This window comes from Platalea leucorodia, assembly GCF_965183815.1.
Source record: "Platalea leucorodia genome assembly, chromosome: Z".
Classification (NCBI taxonomy): Eukaryota; Metazoa; Chordata; class Aves; order Pelecaniformes; family Threskiornithidae; genus Platalea; species Platalea leucorodia.
The window spans coordinates 36,309,985-36,327,057 of NC_138858.1; the positions used below are offsets into that span (position 1 = coordinate 36,309,985).

At 40.4% G+C, this 17,073-nt stretch overlaps 1 protein-coding gene across 1 annotated transcript in view; it reads left to right on the top strand.

Moving 5' to 3' along the window:
* The window catches only part of CCDC171 (coiled-coil domain containing 171), a 158,146-nt gene that overhangs the window by 93,353 nt on the left and 47,720 nt on the right, over nt 1–17,073 (top strand). Inside the window, 2 exon segments of the mRNA XM_082336783.1 lie at nt 5,248–5,393; nt 9,547–9,601. Of these exon segments, the coding sequence (XP_082192909.1) occupies nt 5,248–5,393; nt 9,547–9,601 (201 nt within the window).

Genomic DNA, 17,073 nt, shown 5'->3' on the forward strand with positions numbered 1-17,073 from the left:
AACTACTCTTTTGGAGAGCTAAAATCAGTTTACATTTTGCTTGGATATTGCAATACTTTGATAGGTAAAGTCTGAATCCTTTGGAGATTTCTGTAAGTAATGGTGAAACTTTTGAATATAATAAAGGAGCTGTTCAGTGAGAGATTTGATTTAATCATTTCTATATTGCTTCGTCACCGGCTGGATTGCTGGCCATGCCTCTCAAAGAGTTAGGCTTCATGCTTTCATCCTTGTTATTGCCTCATTAATAGGCCTATGCTTGCAACTGGTAAGCAAGATTAGTTAGCACCTCCTGGAAGATTTTGACACCTAGTGGGTCTCTTCACCATTTGTGGTCAGTGATGAAAGCTTTATGCGGGAGCAGGCAACTCTTCAGCCCCTGTAGAAGGATAGCTGTCTAATAAAAGTGAAATAAATATGCGTAATATTCCCATTATCCTGTCTTTCTTCACTCAATTAGACCACTAGAATCCTGGAGGCAGACTCTGTTCCAGCAACATGTACATCAAAAGTTACTTGCATGAAAATATTAGTAGTATTATCTGTTCTACATTGGCCAGAGCTCAGTCATGTGGCTGCATCTTAAAAACAGATTTTTTCAGTCAGATGGGAAAGTGGGGTGGACAAAGCATTGAAACAAGAGACGTTGTTCTCTGTTCAATAAATTTTGTTTGTCAAAAGATGGGAATATGGGGGGGGGGGGGATGATGATGATGACACTTGACTGGGTTTTCAGAGCTGTTTCCTCAATGCTGACTTAGCCTAAAATAAACAAACAGTAAAAACAATAAATGGAAGAAGATAATGTTCTTTGTTCTTAAATTAAAGATGGCTCCTTTTATCCTTGCTAATCCACATCTGGTTTCTTGGAAATAACTTTTCTGAAAATCTGACAATCCATAAATTCAGCTGTTCAGACAGGACTTTGGTAGCTGCCGGTGGCATTAGTGTAGAATTTCTGAAAGCAGCACTTTGGTTTGGTTTTGGATATCTTTATGCTAATAATGCAATGCAAGAATGAGATATGTGTGTTTATCTTTTCTTAGGTGAAAAATAGCATTCTTCATTGAAAATAATGACATAAGAGGCAGAACAAAGTTTTTCAACCTGCAGTAATTTGAGCAAGGCTAATATTATCATTTCTGGGGGTCAGAGTTTCTTAAATAAACTCCTGATTGTTTTTTTTTTTCCTTACAGCAGTGATTAATCTCAGCCTGGAATTTGTAAATTGCTGAACAGAATGTTCAGGTAGTGGTGCTGTACCTTCCAAATACACTGTTGAAATAACGGGTTGCTTTTTTGTCTTGGGAAGTGTTTGAAGAAACTTATGCCAATCCACAGATTTCAGTCTGTTTTGCAGGATTATGCAGTTCTATGCTGTACTTTGTTATCTTACAGACATTTTCTCTAGAATATTGGTTTTTAAGTGCCTTTGATTCTTGGCTAGGTCTGAAGCTTTTTCACATAGTTGAGTTTTCTGTGCCCTCCAAATTTTTATCAACCTTTTGTATGTACTGTTCTTAATACATACCCACAACATAATACATATTTCCCATGTTCCACAGTCCAGGTCAAGTGCTCCTGTCTACAGATTATGTAGAGCATTCTTAGAACTTAAGCAGAAAACATATCTGTAAATTTTGAAAATAAGGTGCAAGAGTCTTGCAACTGTGCAGTCTTCTCTACCCTTCTATATTGGTTTAGAATCTGTCAGGGAATTTGCATTTTGCAAAAGAATTTTTATAGCCACCTATTATAATTTCTTTCTAAAAAGGCAATTAACAGCTGTAAGTAAAATGTAACATTTAGCAAACTATGAAATCACATTATTAATACTCCAGTCTATAAAAGTATTGATTTATCCCAGCAGAAAAGAGTAGCAGCTAGCCAGGTTCTGTATTAATTAGTTCTGTGTGCTGTTCAGAAAGGACAGGCGAGGAAGGAGGGGCTGAGGGGTTGCCCTCTACATCAAGAAATGGATAGAGTGTGAAGCGCTGTCTCTGAAGAACAGCCATGAGCAGGTTGAAAGCTTATGGGTAAGAATTAGAGACCGAGGCAACAAAGGAACCTTGTGGCTGGTGTCTACTACAGCTGCCTGATCCAGAGAAGCCTGTTGACAAAGCCTTCTTACTCCAGCAACAGGGGGCATCGCTCTCTCAGGCTCTCGTCCTGCTGGGGGACTTCAGCCACCCCGACATCTGCTGGAAAAGTAGCATGGCGAGCTGTAGGCAATCCAGGAGACTCCTGGAGTCACTGGGGATAACTTCTTAAGCCAGGCAATAGACAGCCCTGCCAGAGGGGATGCGATACTGGACCTGTTGATCACTAACGCAAGTGAGCTACTCAGTGACGTCAAGACTGGAGGCAGCCTGGGCTGCAGTGATCATGCATTGGTGGAGTTCACAATTCTGAGGGATAAGGGTCAGGCAAAGAGTAAAGTCAGGACCCTGAATTTTAGGAAAGCAAACTTCCAGCTGTTCAAGGAGTTAGTCAATAGGACCCCCTGGGAAACTGCCCTCAGAGACAAGGGAGCAGAGCAGAGCTGGCAGATCTTTAAAGATGCTTTCCATAGAGTGCAAGAGCTCTTGATCCCCAGGTGTAAGAAATCAGGAAAGGAAGGCAGGAGACCAGCATGGATGAGTTGAGACCTGCTGGTCAAACTGAAGGGCAAGAAGGAAATGCATGGGCAGTGGAAGCAGGCACAGGTATCCTGGGAAGAGTACAGGGACATTGGCCCAGTTGTGCAGCGGTAGGGTCAGGAAGGCCAAGGCGCAGCTGGAGCTGAACGTGGCAAGGGACACAGAGAATAATAAGAAGGGCTTCTAACAGGTATGGCAGCCAGAAAAGGAAGGTCAAAGAAAGCATCCCCCCTCCTGATGAGCAAGACTGGCAAACTGGTAACAATGGACGAGGAGAAAGCTGAGGTACTCCACAACTTTTTTGCCTCGGTCTTCACTGGCAACCGCTCTTCCCACACCTCTCGAGTAGTTGGACCTGAAGGCAGGGCCTGGGGGAGGCCCACTGTAAGAGAAGATCAGGTTTGTGACTACCTGAGGAGCCTGAACATACCTAAGTCTATGGGTCCCGATGAGATGCATCCCAGAGTCCCGAGGGAACTGGCTGATGTAGTTGCCAAGCCACTCCCCATGATATTTGAAAAGTCATGGCAGTCAGGTGAAGTCCCCAGTGACTGGAAAAAGGGAAACATTGCTCCCATTTCTAAAAAGGGTAGAAAGGAGGACCCTGGGAACTACCAACCTGTCAGCCTCACCTCTGTGCCTGGGAAGATCATGGAACAGATCCTCCTAGAAGCTATGCTAAGGCACATGGAGGACAGGGAGGTGATTTGAGACAGCGAGCACGGCCTCACCAAGGGCAAGTCTTGCCTCACCAACGTAGTGGCCTTCTATGATGGAGTGACTGCATCAGTGGACAAGGGAAGAGCTATGGATGTCATCTATCTGGACTTCTGTAAGGCCTTTGACATGGTCCCCCACAACATCCTTCTCTCTAAACTGGAGAGACATGGATTCGATGAGTGGACTGTTCAGTGGACGAGGAATTGGCTGGATGGTTGCATCCACAGGGTAGTGGTCAACAGCTCAATGTCCAGATGGGAGATCAGTGACAAGTGGTGTCCCTCGGGGGTCTGTATTGGGACCAGTACTGTTTAATATCTTCATCAATGACATAGACAGTTTGCAGACAACACTAAGTTGAGTGGTGTGGTTGACATGCCTGAGGGACAGGATGCCATCCAGAGGGACCTGGACCAGCTGGAGAAGTGGGCCTATGTGAACCTCATGAGGTCCAACAAGGCCAAGTGCAAGGTCCTGCACCTGGGTTAGGGCAATCCCCGGTATCAGTACCAGCTGGGGGATGAAGGGATTGAGAGCAGCCCTGAGGAGAAGGACTTGGGGGTACTGGTAGACGAAAAGCTGGACATGAGCCGGCAATGTGCACTCACAGCCCAGAAGGCCACCTGTATCCTGGGCTGCATCAAAAGAAGCATGGCCACCAGGTTGAGGGAGGTGATTCTGGCCCTCTACTCTGCTCTGGTGAGACCTCACCTGGAGTACTGTGTCCAGCTCTGGGGTCCTCAGCACAGGAAGGACATGGATGTGTTGGAGCGAGTCCAGAGAAGGGCCACAAAGATGATCAGAGCGATGGAACACCTCTGGTACGAGGACAGGCTGAGAGAGCTGGGGTTGTCCAGTCTGGAGACGAGAAGGCTGCAGGGAGACCTTATTGCGGCCTTTCAATACTAAACCGGGGCTTATAAGAAAGATGGGGACTAACTTTTTTCAGCAGGGCCTGCTGCGACAGGGCAAGGGGTAATGGTTTTAAGCTAAAAGAGAGTAGATTTAGACTAGATATAAGGAAAAAAATTTTTCATGATGAGGGTGGTGAAACACTGGAACAGGTTGCCCAGAGAGGTGGTAGATGCACCGCCCCTGGAAACATTCAAGGACAGGCTGGATGGGGCTCTGAGCAACCTGATCTAGTTGAAGATGTCCCTGCTGATTGCAGGGGGATTGGACTAGATGATCTTTGAAGGTCCCCTCCATCCCAAAACTTTCTATGATTCTATTTGTCATCTATTGGATTAATCTGAATTGATTTAAAGCATGTTGTGTTAATTCTAAGCTGGAGAAAAACATTAAAAAATACATGTACTGTTTTGCATATTGGAAAACTAATATTAAAATAGTGAAAGCATCATTAAGTAGTGATTTATTCTTAGCAAGAATTGCAGCAAAACTATACTTAATGCACTGAGAGAATATTAGATTCTTATGTTTTTAATCCTGAAATTTCTGAATTGTGCAGAATATTTAAATAAATGCTACTTTGTTTATTCCCTTTCTTTGTGAATTCTTTTCTTTAATGTTCATCTTAAATTAAGTTTTGAAAATATTTTGTTCTCTTTAATGCTGTACTCTTAATTTATTTCCACTGTGTTTAGATCTGGTATTTGTAATTATAGTACTTGTAGTATAGTATATGTACCTGTTTGATCAACAAATCACTTTATTTTATAAAGCATTTTGTACATAGGTAATATACTAAAAACTGGGGGGTTCTGAGTTAGTAATGTTTTTTGCTAGAGGATTCATAAAACCTTAGAATGTAATGGTCCAAATCTACTTCAGTCAGTCTGTTTTCCACTTTGTTTAATAGCCTGTGGCATAAATTGAAGTTAATTATTTGGGCTGACAGGTAACTCTGCTTTCTGTCTGCTTGCAGAGACTCTCCGAGGCAAAGATGGAGCTGAGAAGAAAAGATCAATCTCTGCGTCAGCTCAATAGACTTCTTACCCAGCTGGAGCAGGACAAGCGTCGACTGAAAGAGAGCATCCATGATGCAGAGAGTGCCCTCTGCATGGCAGCGAAGTGAGCACTGGGACCTTGGGGAGATCACTTAAAACGGACAAAAGATCAATTCTTACTTTCATGCACAGGGTTTTAGCCCTGGCTAATGTAATGCTAGAAAACAAAAGTACATCTGTCTCTCTTTGAAATTCAGTGATAGTCTTCTAAAAAGAAAACTGTTAGTTCAAGATACTAGATGGTATGTTTTCTGTAGTTATCCCATAATAGTGCTCCAAATTCTGGGTCCTGAAATAGCATGGGCATTTTTGTTTGCCAGTTGTCTTACTGATTTGACAGCATCTCTTTGGCAGATCTCTAATGCTCTGTTTGTTTAAGAAATGATTGCTTGTTTTCTCTATTTCCATGTCATCTTTTTATAGAGAGACACAATTTATTTATAATAAATACAGAAACGTCAGCTAGGTGACAGTTCTTAGCTGCCAAAGGGGTTGAAACCCATTTTGGACCTAGTGTTATCTGTGTAACAGGATAGATCTTTCGGCTGATCTCACAGAGTTTTGGATTTAGACATAAAACCTATGCTTTTTTTAAACCATAACCTGGAGAGTGGAAGGAAATGTTCAGGGACCAATCTTGAAAAGATTGGTAGTCAAAAGGTGTTCCATTGACTTGAATGAGATTATTACTAACCTCTTACAGTCAAATAGTCAGATAAAAAGATAAATCTTTGCAGACTCTCTTATCTATTACTCTTATTGTAGTATGTACTTTGAATATTGTTGGTCCGTGGCTAAGATTTAAAAGAAGTTTAATTTAAAATTAAAATTTCTCATTATACCTGGGATACATTTGACCTTTGAAGAGCAATAGCTTAGAAGCTTTAAGGGTTTTATGCACAAGCAAAATAATGTAATTAATATAGTTACCAGGGAGATGTTTAACAAGCTAATTAAAATGACAAATGTTATTTAGTGTGAGTGTATTAAAGCAGATGTGACCTGAAGAAGGATTTGTTCGGGAAAGCTTCCCCTTTTCACCCTGCCCCAGCCTATTTTACGCACTCTAGTAAAGAATGTTCCTTGTGGCCCTTCTTATATTCAGAAAAGGTTATTTTAACGTGAAGTGGTTTTAAAATTGGTTTTGTTTCTGTATATAGCAGTTGAATATTGACAAAAAAACCCCCATACCGTTTATTGTTCTACCAACTCTTCATAAGAAATGTCTTTTTTTTCTCTTAGGAATATATATGCAAAGTATTTGAAATAGACCTGACTTTTGTCTAGAAAGTCTTATTTTAATACCTCTTCCATAACCCGAGTGATTGTAAGCAATGCATGTCTGTCTTTCAAGTTCTTTCCTAATCTTTTGTACAGCTTTATAGGACAGCAAGATGGCTGGCTCATTCTGAGAATGGCTATCTTGATTTTCTTGCAATGGTGACCAGCAGTTCTGTTCCACTTTCCTCCAGAGTAGGAAGCAGTATTAATAAAAGTGTCTGATAGCAGTGAACTTGATAGAAGTTTTAGTAGCCTTTTGGTCATTTTTCTGCTAGATAGAAATTCTCTATCAAATCTTCACCCCAGCTATTGTGTAAAAGATGATGTAAAGCATGTTCCTCATGCCTGAACTACATTTCTGAATAATAATCCAAAAGAATAGTTCTATGATCTAATTCCAATTTCCCTTACACCTGTAGGAGTTGATGAATATATGAAATAAAGATTGAATGAAATGTGGATCATGGTGTGTAGGGGTAGATTAATAGTTTAATTTTTTTAAACTTTTTTCCTAGGTGCTATAAACAAATATTACTAGACTTTTATTTTAAGATGTTATTTAAGATAATAAATCAACCATAGCCAGAGGGCTTTCTCTTAACACAAATGAGAACCTGGGGAACACCTATTAACCTGGGTTCAAAATGCCATCTAAAGATACCTTCCTTTTTATCATAGAATCATAGAATTGTTTAGGCTGGAAAAGACCCTTAAGATCATCGAGACCAGCCATTAACCTATCACTGCCAAGTCGACCACTAAACCATGACCCTAAGCAATACATCTGCCTGTCTTTTAAATACCTCCAGGGATGAAGACTCAGCCACTTCCCTGGGCAGCCTGTTCCAGTGCCTGACTACACTTTCAGTGAAGAAGTTTTTCCTAATATCCAACCTAAACCACTGGCACAACTTGAGGCCATTTGCTCTTGTCCTATTGCTTGTTACTAGGGAGAAGAGACTGACCCCCACCTCGCTACAACCTCCTTTCAGGTAGTTGTAGGGAGTGATAAGGTCTCCCCTCAGCATCCTCTTCTCCAGACTAAACAACCCCAGCTCCCTCAGCCGCTCCTCGTAAGACCTGTGCTCCAGACCCTTCACCAGCCTTGTTGCCCTCCTTTCGCTGTGCTCCAGCACCTCCATGTCCTTCTTCTAGTGAGGGGCCTAAAACTGAACACAGTATTCAAGGTGCGGCCTCACCAGGGCCAAGTACAAGGGGAGGATCACTTCCCTAGTCCTGCTGGCCACACTATTCTTGATACAAGCCAGGATGCCATTGGCCTTCTTGGCCACCTGGGCACACTGCTGGCTCATGTTCAGCTGGCTATGGAGCAGCAGCCCCAGGTCCTTTTTTGCTGGTCATCTCTCCAGCCACTCCTCCCCCAGCCTGTAGTGTTGCATGGGGTTGTTGTGACCAAAGTGCAGGACCCAGCACTTAGCCTTGTTGAATCTCATACAATTGGCCTCAGCCCATTGATCCAGCCTGTCCAGATCCCTCGGTAGAGCTGTTCTACCCTCCAGCAGATCAACACTTCCACCCAGCTTGGTGTCATCTGCAAACTTACTGAGGGTGCACTTGATCCCCTCATGCAGATCACTGATAAAGATATTAAACAGAACTGCCCCCAACACTGAGCCCTGGGGAACACCACTTGTGACCAGCCACGGACTGGATTTAACTTCATTCACCACAACCCTTTGGGCCCAGCCATCCAGCCAGTTTTTTACCCAGTGAAGAGTATGCCCATCCAAGCCATGAGCAGCCAAAATGATGAACACTTGAGAATATGCAAAGAACAGACTGACTTCTATGTCAGTAACTAACTCAGAAATTAATGATGTTGAACTGTCTTTCTAGAACTGACTTCACTCAGACAAATAGCAGTTGCTACATAAATGAGGCCAGCAGAGAAGGTGAACAGCATGTCCCTGTCAATCTAGTCCAAAGAAAGGCAGGATCCTCAAAAGAGAAACATCCGTGTGATAGCTTTAGTAGAAGTGTGAAAGCCAATGCGACTTTTCTGGCCACCTTTCTGTATTTGCACTTAGGATAATATGAATCAAGAAATGAGGAACCAGCGGTCATTCCAGGCAGAAGAATGCCATGGTTTTGACTTCAGTTTTAGGAACTGCAAGAGCTCAAACAAAACATTGACATAGCTGACAAGTTGGTCCTAGAATATTGAGATGTATCAGCTTTTCCGGCACAGATTGCATTTGATTTCCTATGGTGTTTTGCTGGTCACGCTATCCTGTTCTCCTTAGTCATATGGTAGTATGCAACTTTAATTCCATTTCTGTCAATGCATCAGATGAGACCACGTTTTTTTGTTGCAGCATAACTGATCAAAGCTGTCTTTCTTACTGAAGCCCTAATCTGCAAAAAGACATGGGAGTAGTATTTAATTCTGCAGACTTCTGTTTCTTAAGGATAGGATCCTTGACTGGACTTCTTTTGGAAAAGGACCAGTGGAATGTTCAGGTTTAGAGAAGACAGAAAGACTTACATGCATAGAAGTACATAGTTCTTAGGCCCATATAATTGATGAAAACCATGTCAGTGTGTTCCAGTACAAGAATATATTCTCTTCCTGCTAGAGCCTGGACTCCATTCAACATGCCCTTTTTATCCAAGACTGCAGATTTCTTATCCAAGAACATGATAGTTGTTCATTGATATGCCTATAAATACAGCTAGTTTAATCGCTTGCCCACAATAGAAGCATCTTTCATATGGAAACATGCCAAATAGTAGTCCATGAACTATTTTTTAGGGTTTGCATTGGAGATATAAAAAGGAGAGATACAAACATAACAGTTTGAGTTAGCAACAATTATTTTTAAAGACATGATGGTTATAAAGTAGCAGAAAATTAATTTCTACATCGGTAGAGCTTCAGTTCTATTAACTGCTCTTTTTTTTTTCTTTTATAATAGAGACAAAGAATTGATTATTAGTCATATGAAATCTGTGGAAGCCACTCTTCATAAGGTAAGAATTTGAAGTGTTCCCTCTGCATCTCTATTTCCAAACACATCGAGGTTTTACAACTGCGTATTCTCAGGGAAGGAGGGGAGTAGAAGCTGATGTAAAGCAGCTTCCTTGCCTTAGAGTTTTCACCTTCAACTTCTTTCATCTCCAAAAACTAGTCATATTTAGTGAAGTCAAATAAAATACAATTTTGTAGCACACAGACTTCTTATTTCTAAGATAAAACTTGTTACAAAATTAATCTTCCTTTCCTCAATCACTAAGCACTATTTCTGGTTACCAAGTGAAGACTATTGATCATCCAAACAATTTGTAATTGCTGCTGAGTTAACTCTCTCTACTGAGTAAGGCAGAGGTCATCTGGTGAGGTCACATACATGGTGACCATAAGACATTTGGCTTTGTACATGCTACTTTAATCTTTGATACATGATAAATAAAATAAGGAAAAGACAGTAAGTATGAACTTGTAATCAAAAAGTTTAATGATATTTTTTTAAAACCTTTTTTAAATTGAGTAATAATCTAAAGTTGTCTCTTTGACTTATACTGTTTTGCCCTGGTATAGTACTCTTTGAAGGTCCAACAAAGCTGTATATATTAATTATTTGGGAGAAAGGACTGTTTTTAACTGTAGCTCTAGTGGCTGATTGTTTTGTAGCTGTTTTTAGTCCGGAGCAACACAGAGCAAAAGAAGTGTTTTTATTACCTTAGAGTGTTCATTTCCCTTATCACATCTTGAATTCCCAGCAACATGGGAATCTGTTCCTTATTTTAGTATCTGTGTCCACCAAAACTGCTGTTAATTTAATTTTCAGATACCTTTTTCAAGTTTCTCTTTCCTTTAATGTTCACAAAAAGTGACAGTACCTAAACTGTGTGGTTTAGCTGCAGTAAACTGTGCTGGTAGGTAAAGTCTCCGTTTGTGTCCCCATCTTCTTCATACTGGCTTCTTTTAAGCTTGGGAAGCCTATGTAATGCAGAAAGTGCTGTGTTTTTATGGTAACATGTACATGTAATGTCCTTGGCCTTGAGAATTTATTGTTCTGGATTGCAAGTTTACATTTTGATTTAGAAAGCAGTGCTGTATATGCACAAGGACTGAAATGTTTGGGGAAAGGTTATAGGGAAGGTCATGTGCTTAGTACTGATTTTCCTGATGTGGTGAGCGGATTGAGAAAATGGCATCTTTCTTTGAGAATTTTAGTTACCACATTTGCTACTTAATTCTTGATATACAAAGTGGTTAGGCTCAAATAGCTTATTATTGAGTAGCAGAGTAATGTATCCTTTCTGGTTTGTCAACGTAAAGAATGAGGAAAACATAAGAATTAGAAATGTCAGGATGCTTCATTCAGCAGGAACTAAAAAGAATTGATTGTAAATCATTCATAATTCGACATATCATTTCTTCTAGAAGAACAAAGGGAAATTATTGATCTTTGTTTGGGAAATATCTGAAATGTAAACCTTATATCATAATGGTAGCTAATTATCTAATATTAATGAACATGGCTTATGTGTAAACTATCAAGTTTACACTGTTGTTCTTAAAGGTTTTCTCACACAGTAAAAAATCAGAACATAATGAAGAAGATGAAATATTAGTAAAGGAACTACAAGCCTGTCTTTTCCCCCATAGAAATTCTGGGAACTACTTTTGTTTTCAAAAAAGGAATCAAAAGAGAAAGGATAAAGTTCAGAATCATCTGGAGTTGAACAAGTATTATTATTAGCTGCAGGTATATTTATGGGAGTTTGAAACTGAACATTGTGGTATTTCTACGTTGATGTATTCATGAGCAAATATCCACAAAATTCCACTGCATCACTTGCAGGATCTGTGTTATCAATGCATAATGCTAAATTTTTGCCTATAGAGCTCAGAGGGATTTTACAGACATCCTTAGTAATCTTAGTTCGACTCAGGATAAGACGCTATACTCTGATACCCATTAAAATGACCTCATCCTTTTCTATTCTCTATCACTACAAGAATTCCAGAAGGCAGCAATGTAGGTACTAGATCATCTGCCTTTGGGTATACTTGAGTGTCACATTCAGCAAACAAAGCAAGAAGCAGCAGAGCTGAGGGAGGCAATCTCTGTGCATGCTTCTAATACAGCTCTAGACAATAATTTACATCATTAGCTGCCCCCCGGTGACTGGATGGAAAATCCAATATCATACATTTGGCTTTGTCAACAAGTGCTTGGGCATGCTTGTGCCCAGAATGATTCTTTTAAGACCATTTCAGAGCCACCTTTTTAAATCATCATGAATATTTATGAAGCATAAGTTGAAGAACTTGAGCATGTGCTATGCTAAGAGAGAAAATATTTTTAGCAGCTAGTTCCATATCCTTCATAACCTGCAAGATATTCTTTAGAAGGTTATTTTTTGTCTTATCCTGGGTCTTGTCATGTTAGCTATCTTCATCTGACTCCTGGCACTGGATTATTTGCACAAGAGTTCCTGATACCATTAGAATAAGAGATCTTTCTTGGTTTTTTACCATCTAAATATTGAAGACAAATATCAAAGTGCAAAGTGAATGTTTTACCCAATTTAAAAAAAAGCACCACCATGGGCAAACAAAGGACCTCAAGAAGATTTTGGTTTGGTTCAGTTTTATTCTCATAATATTAAAAATGACCAAAAGGTAATAGCTGAATTTTTTAAAATCTAGGTTTGGAAAACAGATACTTTTTTTTTTTTTTCTTCCCTGGAATCTATTAGATAGCCTTAAACTGAAAAACTTAGCAAAGTAGAACAGGTTTAAGCATTGGCTACTTAGGGAACTTGTGTCCATGACTTGACCAATTACTTTACAAAGACAAAAAAAAAAAAAAAGCCCAACGTAAAATGCAACATGGTAACAGAAATAAATTATTTTTTACTGGAAGAGTTCTTAGAAGAAATTCCATCTGCTTGAAGTTCAGACATAAAGGGTTTTCTTAAAAAGTCTTCTCATCAAGAGAAAAAGCATTTCAGTAAGTGTCTTATTTTAAAACCCATCTGCAGTCCTTTTTTATGTATGAAAAATAAATGATTTTTTGAAACAGTTTCGTCTCAAAAATATGTTGAGAAGTCATTTGTGTTATAAATATACCCTTCTTATACTTGTTGATAAACTGTATTTCATTATTAATTTCTTCTGTACATCTTACTGTCATGTTTGCATAAGCAGAGTAAGAGACATTAAATCTGTTCATTTTATACAACTAGATTCTTTAACATGTGTAGTTAATGACTTATTAGTTATGGTAGTCCCATCAGTGGAAGAAATAATTTTACACTATTGCTGCAAAATTCGTCAGCCTTCCCTTTGTATTGCTTCTCAGATTGAGTGCTTGTGGTGGGTTAGCTTTGGCCAGCAGCCAGATGCCCACCCACGTGCTCTCTCACTCCCCCTCAACAGGAAAGGGGGACAAAACAGGATGAGAAAGCTTGTGTGTTGACATACAGACGGGGAGATTGTGTAGTAGTTACTGTCACAGGTACAACAGAGTTGACATGGGGAAAATTATTCTAATTTATTTATTAAAATGGATTTGAATTGTGAGAATCCAAGACAAAAAAATTAGCATCCTCCTGCCTTTTAGGCTCAACCTCACTCCTGACTCCTCTGCCCATGGCGGGATGAGGGACAGGGGATTGCAGTCCGTCCATAACAACTCCTCTCTGCCGCTCCTTCCTCCTCACGCTGTTTCCCTGCTCCAGTGTGCGTTCTCCACATGGGCCGTAGTCCTTCAGGAATACCTGCTCCAGCATGGGCTCTCCATGGACTTCAGTTCCTTCAGGAACTATCCACCTGCTCCAGCCTGGGGTCCTCCATGGGCTACAATGTGGACATGTGCTCCAGCATGGTCCTCTCCATGGGCTGCAGGGAAATACCTGATCCGGTGCCTCAAGCACTTCCCCCCCACCCTGGTGCTTCTCTGACTTTGGTGTTGGCAGGGCTGTTTCTCCCTCTTTTTCTTCCCTCCTCCTCTGCCTGTGTGGTGGTTTTTGCCCTTTCTTAAACACAATTTCGCAGAGGGGCCACCAGCTTGGCTGCTGGGCTCAGGCCGTGCCCTGCGGTGGGCTGGTTGGAGCCGGCTGGCACCGGCTGTGTCCAGCCCCGGGCAGCCCCGGCCTCCCCTCACAGAGGCCACCCTGCAGCCCCCCGCTGCCAGCGCCTGGGCACCCACACCTGGTACAGTGCTGTAACTGCCTCTTCTTCAGCCTCCCTAAATCTCCGTTCTCTCAACTCTGCCTGTGCAAAACACCACCATGGGAAGTCATCCCAGTGAGTCAGCCTGTACAGAGACAGAAAATTGTTTCTGTTTCCCCTTGTACTCTTGACTATTAAAGTCTTGACAAGCTTTATGGGCTGGCAGAGTTTTTCAGCCTGTCCCAGCCCCAGCTGCTTAGGATTTGGCCATTTTAACAGGTTAATAAAATACCATGTCTTCACAAGCTTAGACTGTTACCCACTACCCTGTGGGGCTGATGAGCTGTGATAATGAGTCAGTAAAAAACACAAAAAAACCTCCCCCCAAAAAATCTTTTTTCCAAGATCGCTTAGCAACCCACCCATTCTGACATTTTGGGACAGTTCAGGGATCAAACCACCTATCCAGTGTGCTCCTTTCCTTTTGGCACTTGGTCAGAAAAATTCGTCTTCATCCACTTCTGTAATGTACTTCATTTCTGCTGACTGAAAGGTTCCTGCGCCAGCTGGCAGAACAGCTTCCATGCAGACCCGTCAGCGGTCGTGCCTTGAAATCCTTCCACCATTGTGTTTCATTGCCTCACTGCTGCTCCCCTTCTACCCCTGTTGTCTTCTCTGGAATGTCCCTACACTGCCTATACATGAGATTTGGGCCCCACAGTTCTATCACTTGAAAAAAAATCTGAACACTGTACAATCCATCCTGGTTTATACTTGTAAAATACAAAGACAAAATTATCTTTCTTTATCCAATTTAATGATGTTTTTAATACAGAACAAAGAGACAGTTGGAGATGGGGTGACACCATTGAAGACTTCAGAATTAGTAATGTCGTAGCATTAGATTGCTATTTCTGATGTGGTCCGTAGCAATAAAAGGCATTTCCTTATGATGGTTGTTTTACGGCCTGTAAGAAATTAATTTACAATAGGTTTAAGTCCATGTACAAGTGACTACATCAGTAAAAATACTCAGTGTAAGTGGCACTCATTGTTAGTTTCAGCAAGAAGAACACAAATGGATCAGGCCTTGAAAATACAGAACAGTTATGATGCTTAAGTTAGCTGCCACAATCAGACTTCAATAGATGTGACCTGATACTTTTAGGTGTTCTGATCAGCCGCATTTCTCTGAGTTAACTGGGATCTACAGTCTATCATATTATTTAGTTATCTCCATAATGATTTAAAAGCTCTTGTTTTAGAGACCTCAACTTGAAAATTTTTCCGTAGCCTAATGTCTTTCCCAGAGCTGGTTCTTCTGTGCGTTTAGGCACATTAACAGAGTGAAGCCTCCTTGTGTGTGTGTGCCCAGGGTCTATTAATTGCTGTGGTCCTTGGTTGTTCTAAACCAGCCCCATCACAAGCCTTTTGAAACTGTGTGTATGTGTACATGCAATAAAACCACAAAGAAAACCCACTTAGAATATTAAAATTCTACATGACTGCTGTAAGAAGTTTATAGTAGCAAACAAGCTATTATTTCTCTGAGATAAGAAAAAAATGCAGTAAAAAGATTACTTTTTCACCTCCTCCATCTCAAATTAGCACCTCTTCATTTCAATGTTTTATGAATGACTTTTGTTTCCCCCCCCTAGTAATCTGACTTTCTTGATCCTTGTTCCTAAAGATCAGTTGTGCAGGACATACAGGTGTTAGCACAGCTGGCTTGCTGATGACAACTCTGTCCATATAGCTGTCTAGTGTGTCATCACTCATATTGTTCAGTGTCATTCTGACCTAGCCAAGCTAAAAATGGTACTCCAGCTCAAGAGGGATTTAAAAACCTTGACAAACTAAAGATAAGACATTGCCGAATGTCATATCCATGTGCTTAACTGTTTTCAGTTTAGACATATCTAAATAACTAATTTCAGGGTGGATTTGTCCTCTTTGTCTTTTGTTTGTTTGTTTATTTGTTTTTGGTTTTTGTTTTTTATTTATTTCTTTTAAAGGCTGAATACTTTTGTGTAGTTTGCCTTCAGTAAGGAAAAATCCTTGTTTGGAGAATTGTGGAATTACTGAATACATTAACTGTTATTTTCTCCAGACACAGGTTCATTTTCAGCCCAAGGTCACTGAAATCCATTCATAGGGGATGTATTATAGTGCACATCCTGCATCTATAGCGAAGCTTAGGTGCAGTGGTCAATGTTTGCAAAAAACAACTCTGGATCAAATTAAAATCTTATTCAACAGACCATGTAGTGTGTGTGTGTAGTAATAGGAGAAAGCTTGAATTAAACTTACAGGTAAGCCCTGGATGGTATGCTACTCTGAAAATTAATTTTCAGAATCTTGACTAGTCTTTAAAGAAAAAAAGAAAGCCTACCCAAAGCATCAGTTTTATGAGATACATATTTCCTTACACAAATGCTGCTATGTAATTAATGTTCTTTTACAAAACACCTGTGAAATGGCTTGTATTGTAATTAAATACAGATTTGGATGGCAGTAATCAAAAAGGATAGTCGCTAAATCTGTACGCTAATAGAGAAATTTTTAGTAGATTTTCAATTAGGTGAAATATTTGGTATACATAATTACATTCATGTATGGCTACCTACAGCAGGGTATGTGCAAATGCTGTTTAAAACCTCCGCTATCAACAGAATTCAGACCCTTGGGTTTGAGGATGTATTCCTTCTTTTGATGAAAGAGTATGCAGCGATGTGCTGGCCTTTAATTAGTACTCAAACCTAACGGTGATGGCCACGTAACAAGTATCCATTCAACTGTACCATGTAGCTCTTTTTCCCTTTCCCTCCTATGAGGCACTATTTCATCTAAGAAAGATATGTTGTGATTTGGTGTAGTTTGGTTTGGCCTTCTTGGGAGGAAGGAAAAAAAAAAAAAAAAAAAAAGAGTTTGAGGGTTTTTTTTGCAGTTCAATTGACTGGTTTGGTTTCCAACGGTATTCCTCACCTGTTTTGCTCCCTACTTGTGGCTATATTGTTCGAGTTTTCAGATGTTTGATTTAAAGTGCCCTCAGTTTAAGCAATGCAATCTTGTTGCAGGCAGCCTCTCTACTTCTGAAGTGATCCTTGATTCCTGAAACATTCTGATGGAAAATATTATGTCTGTGATTATATAGGCCCTCATTCAATAAGATGACTCTACACTTTGAGTGATTTCTTTATTTTCAGGGCACACTCAGACTCTGGTGCTTATGAGCAACTGATATTAACAGATTGTCTCTTGGATCTGACAGGGTGCTGTGGTATATACTTCTTTGGATGTCGCATGTGCCAAAACC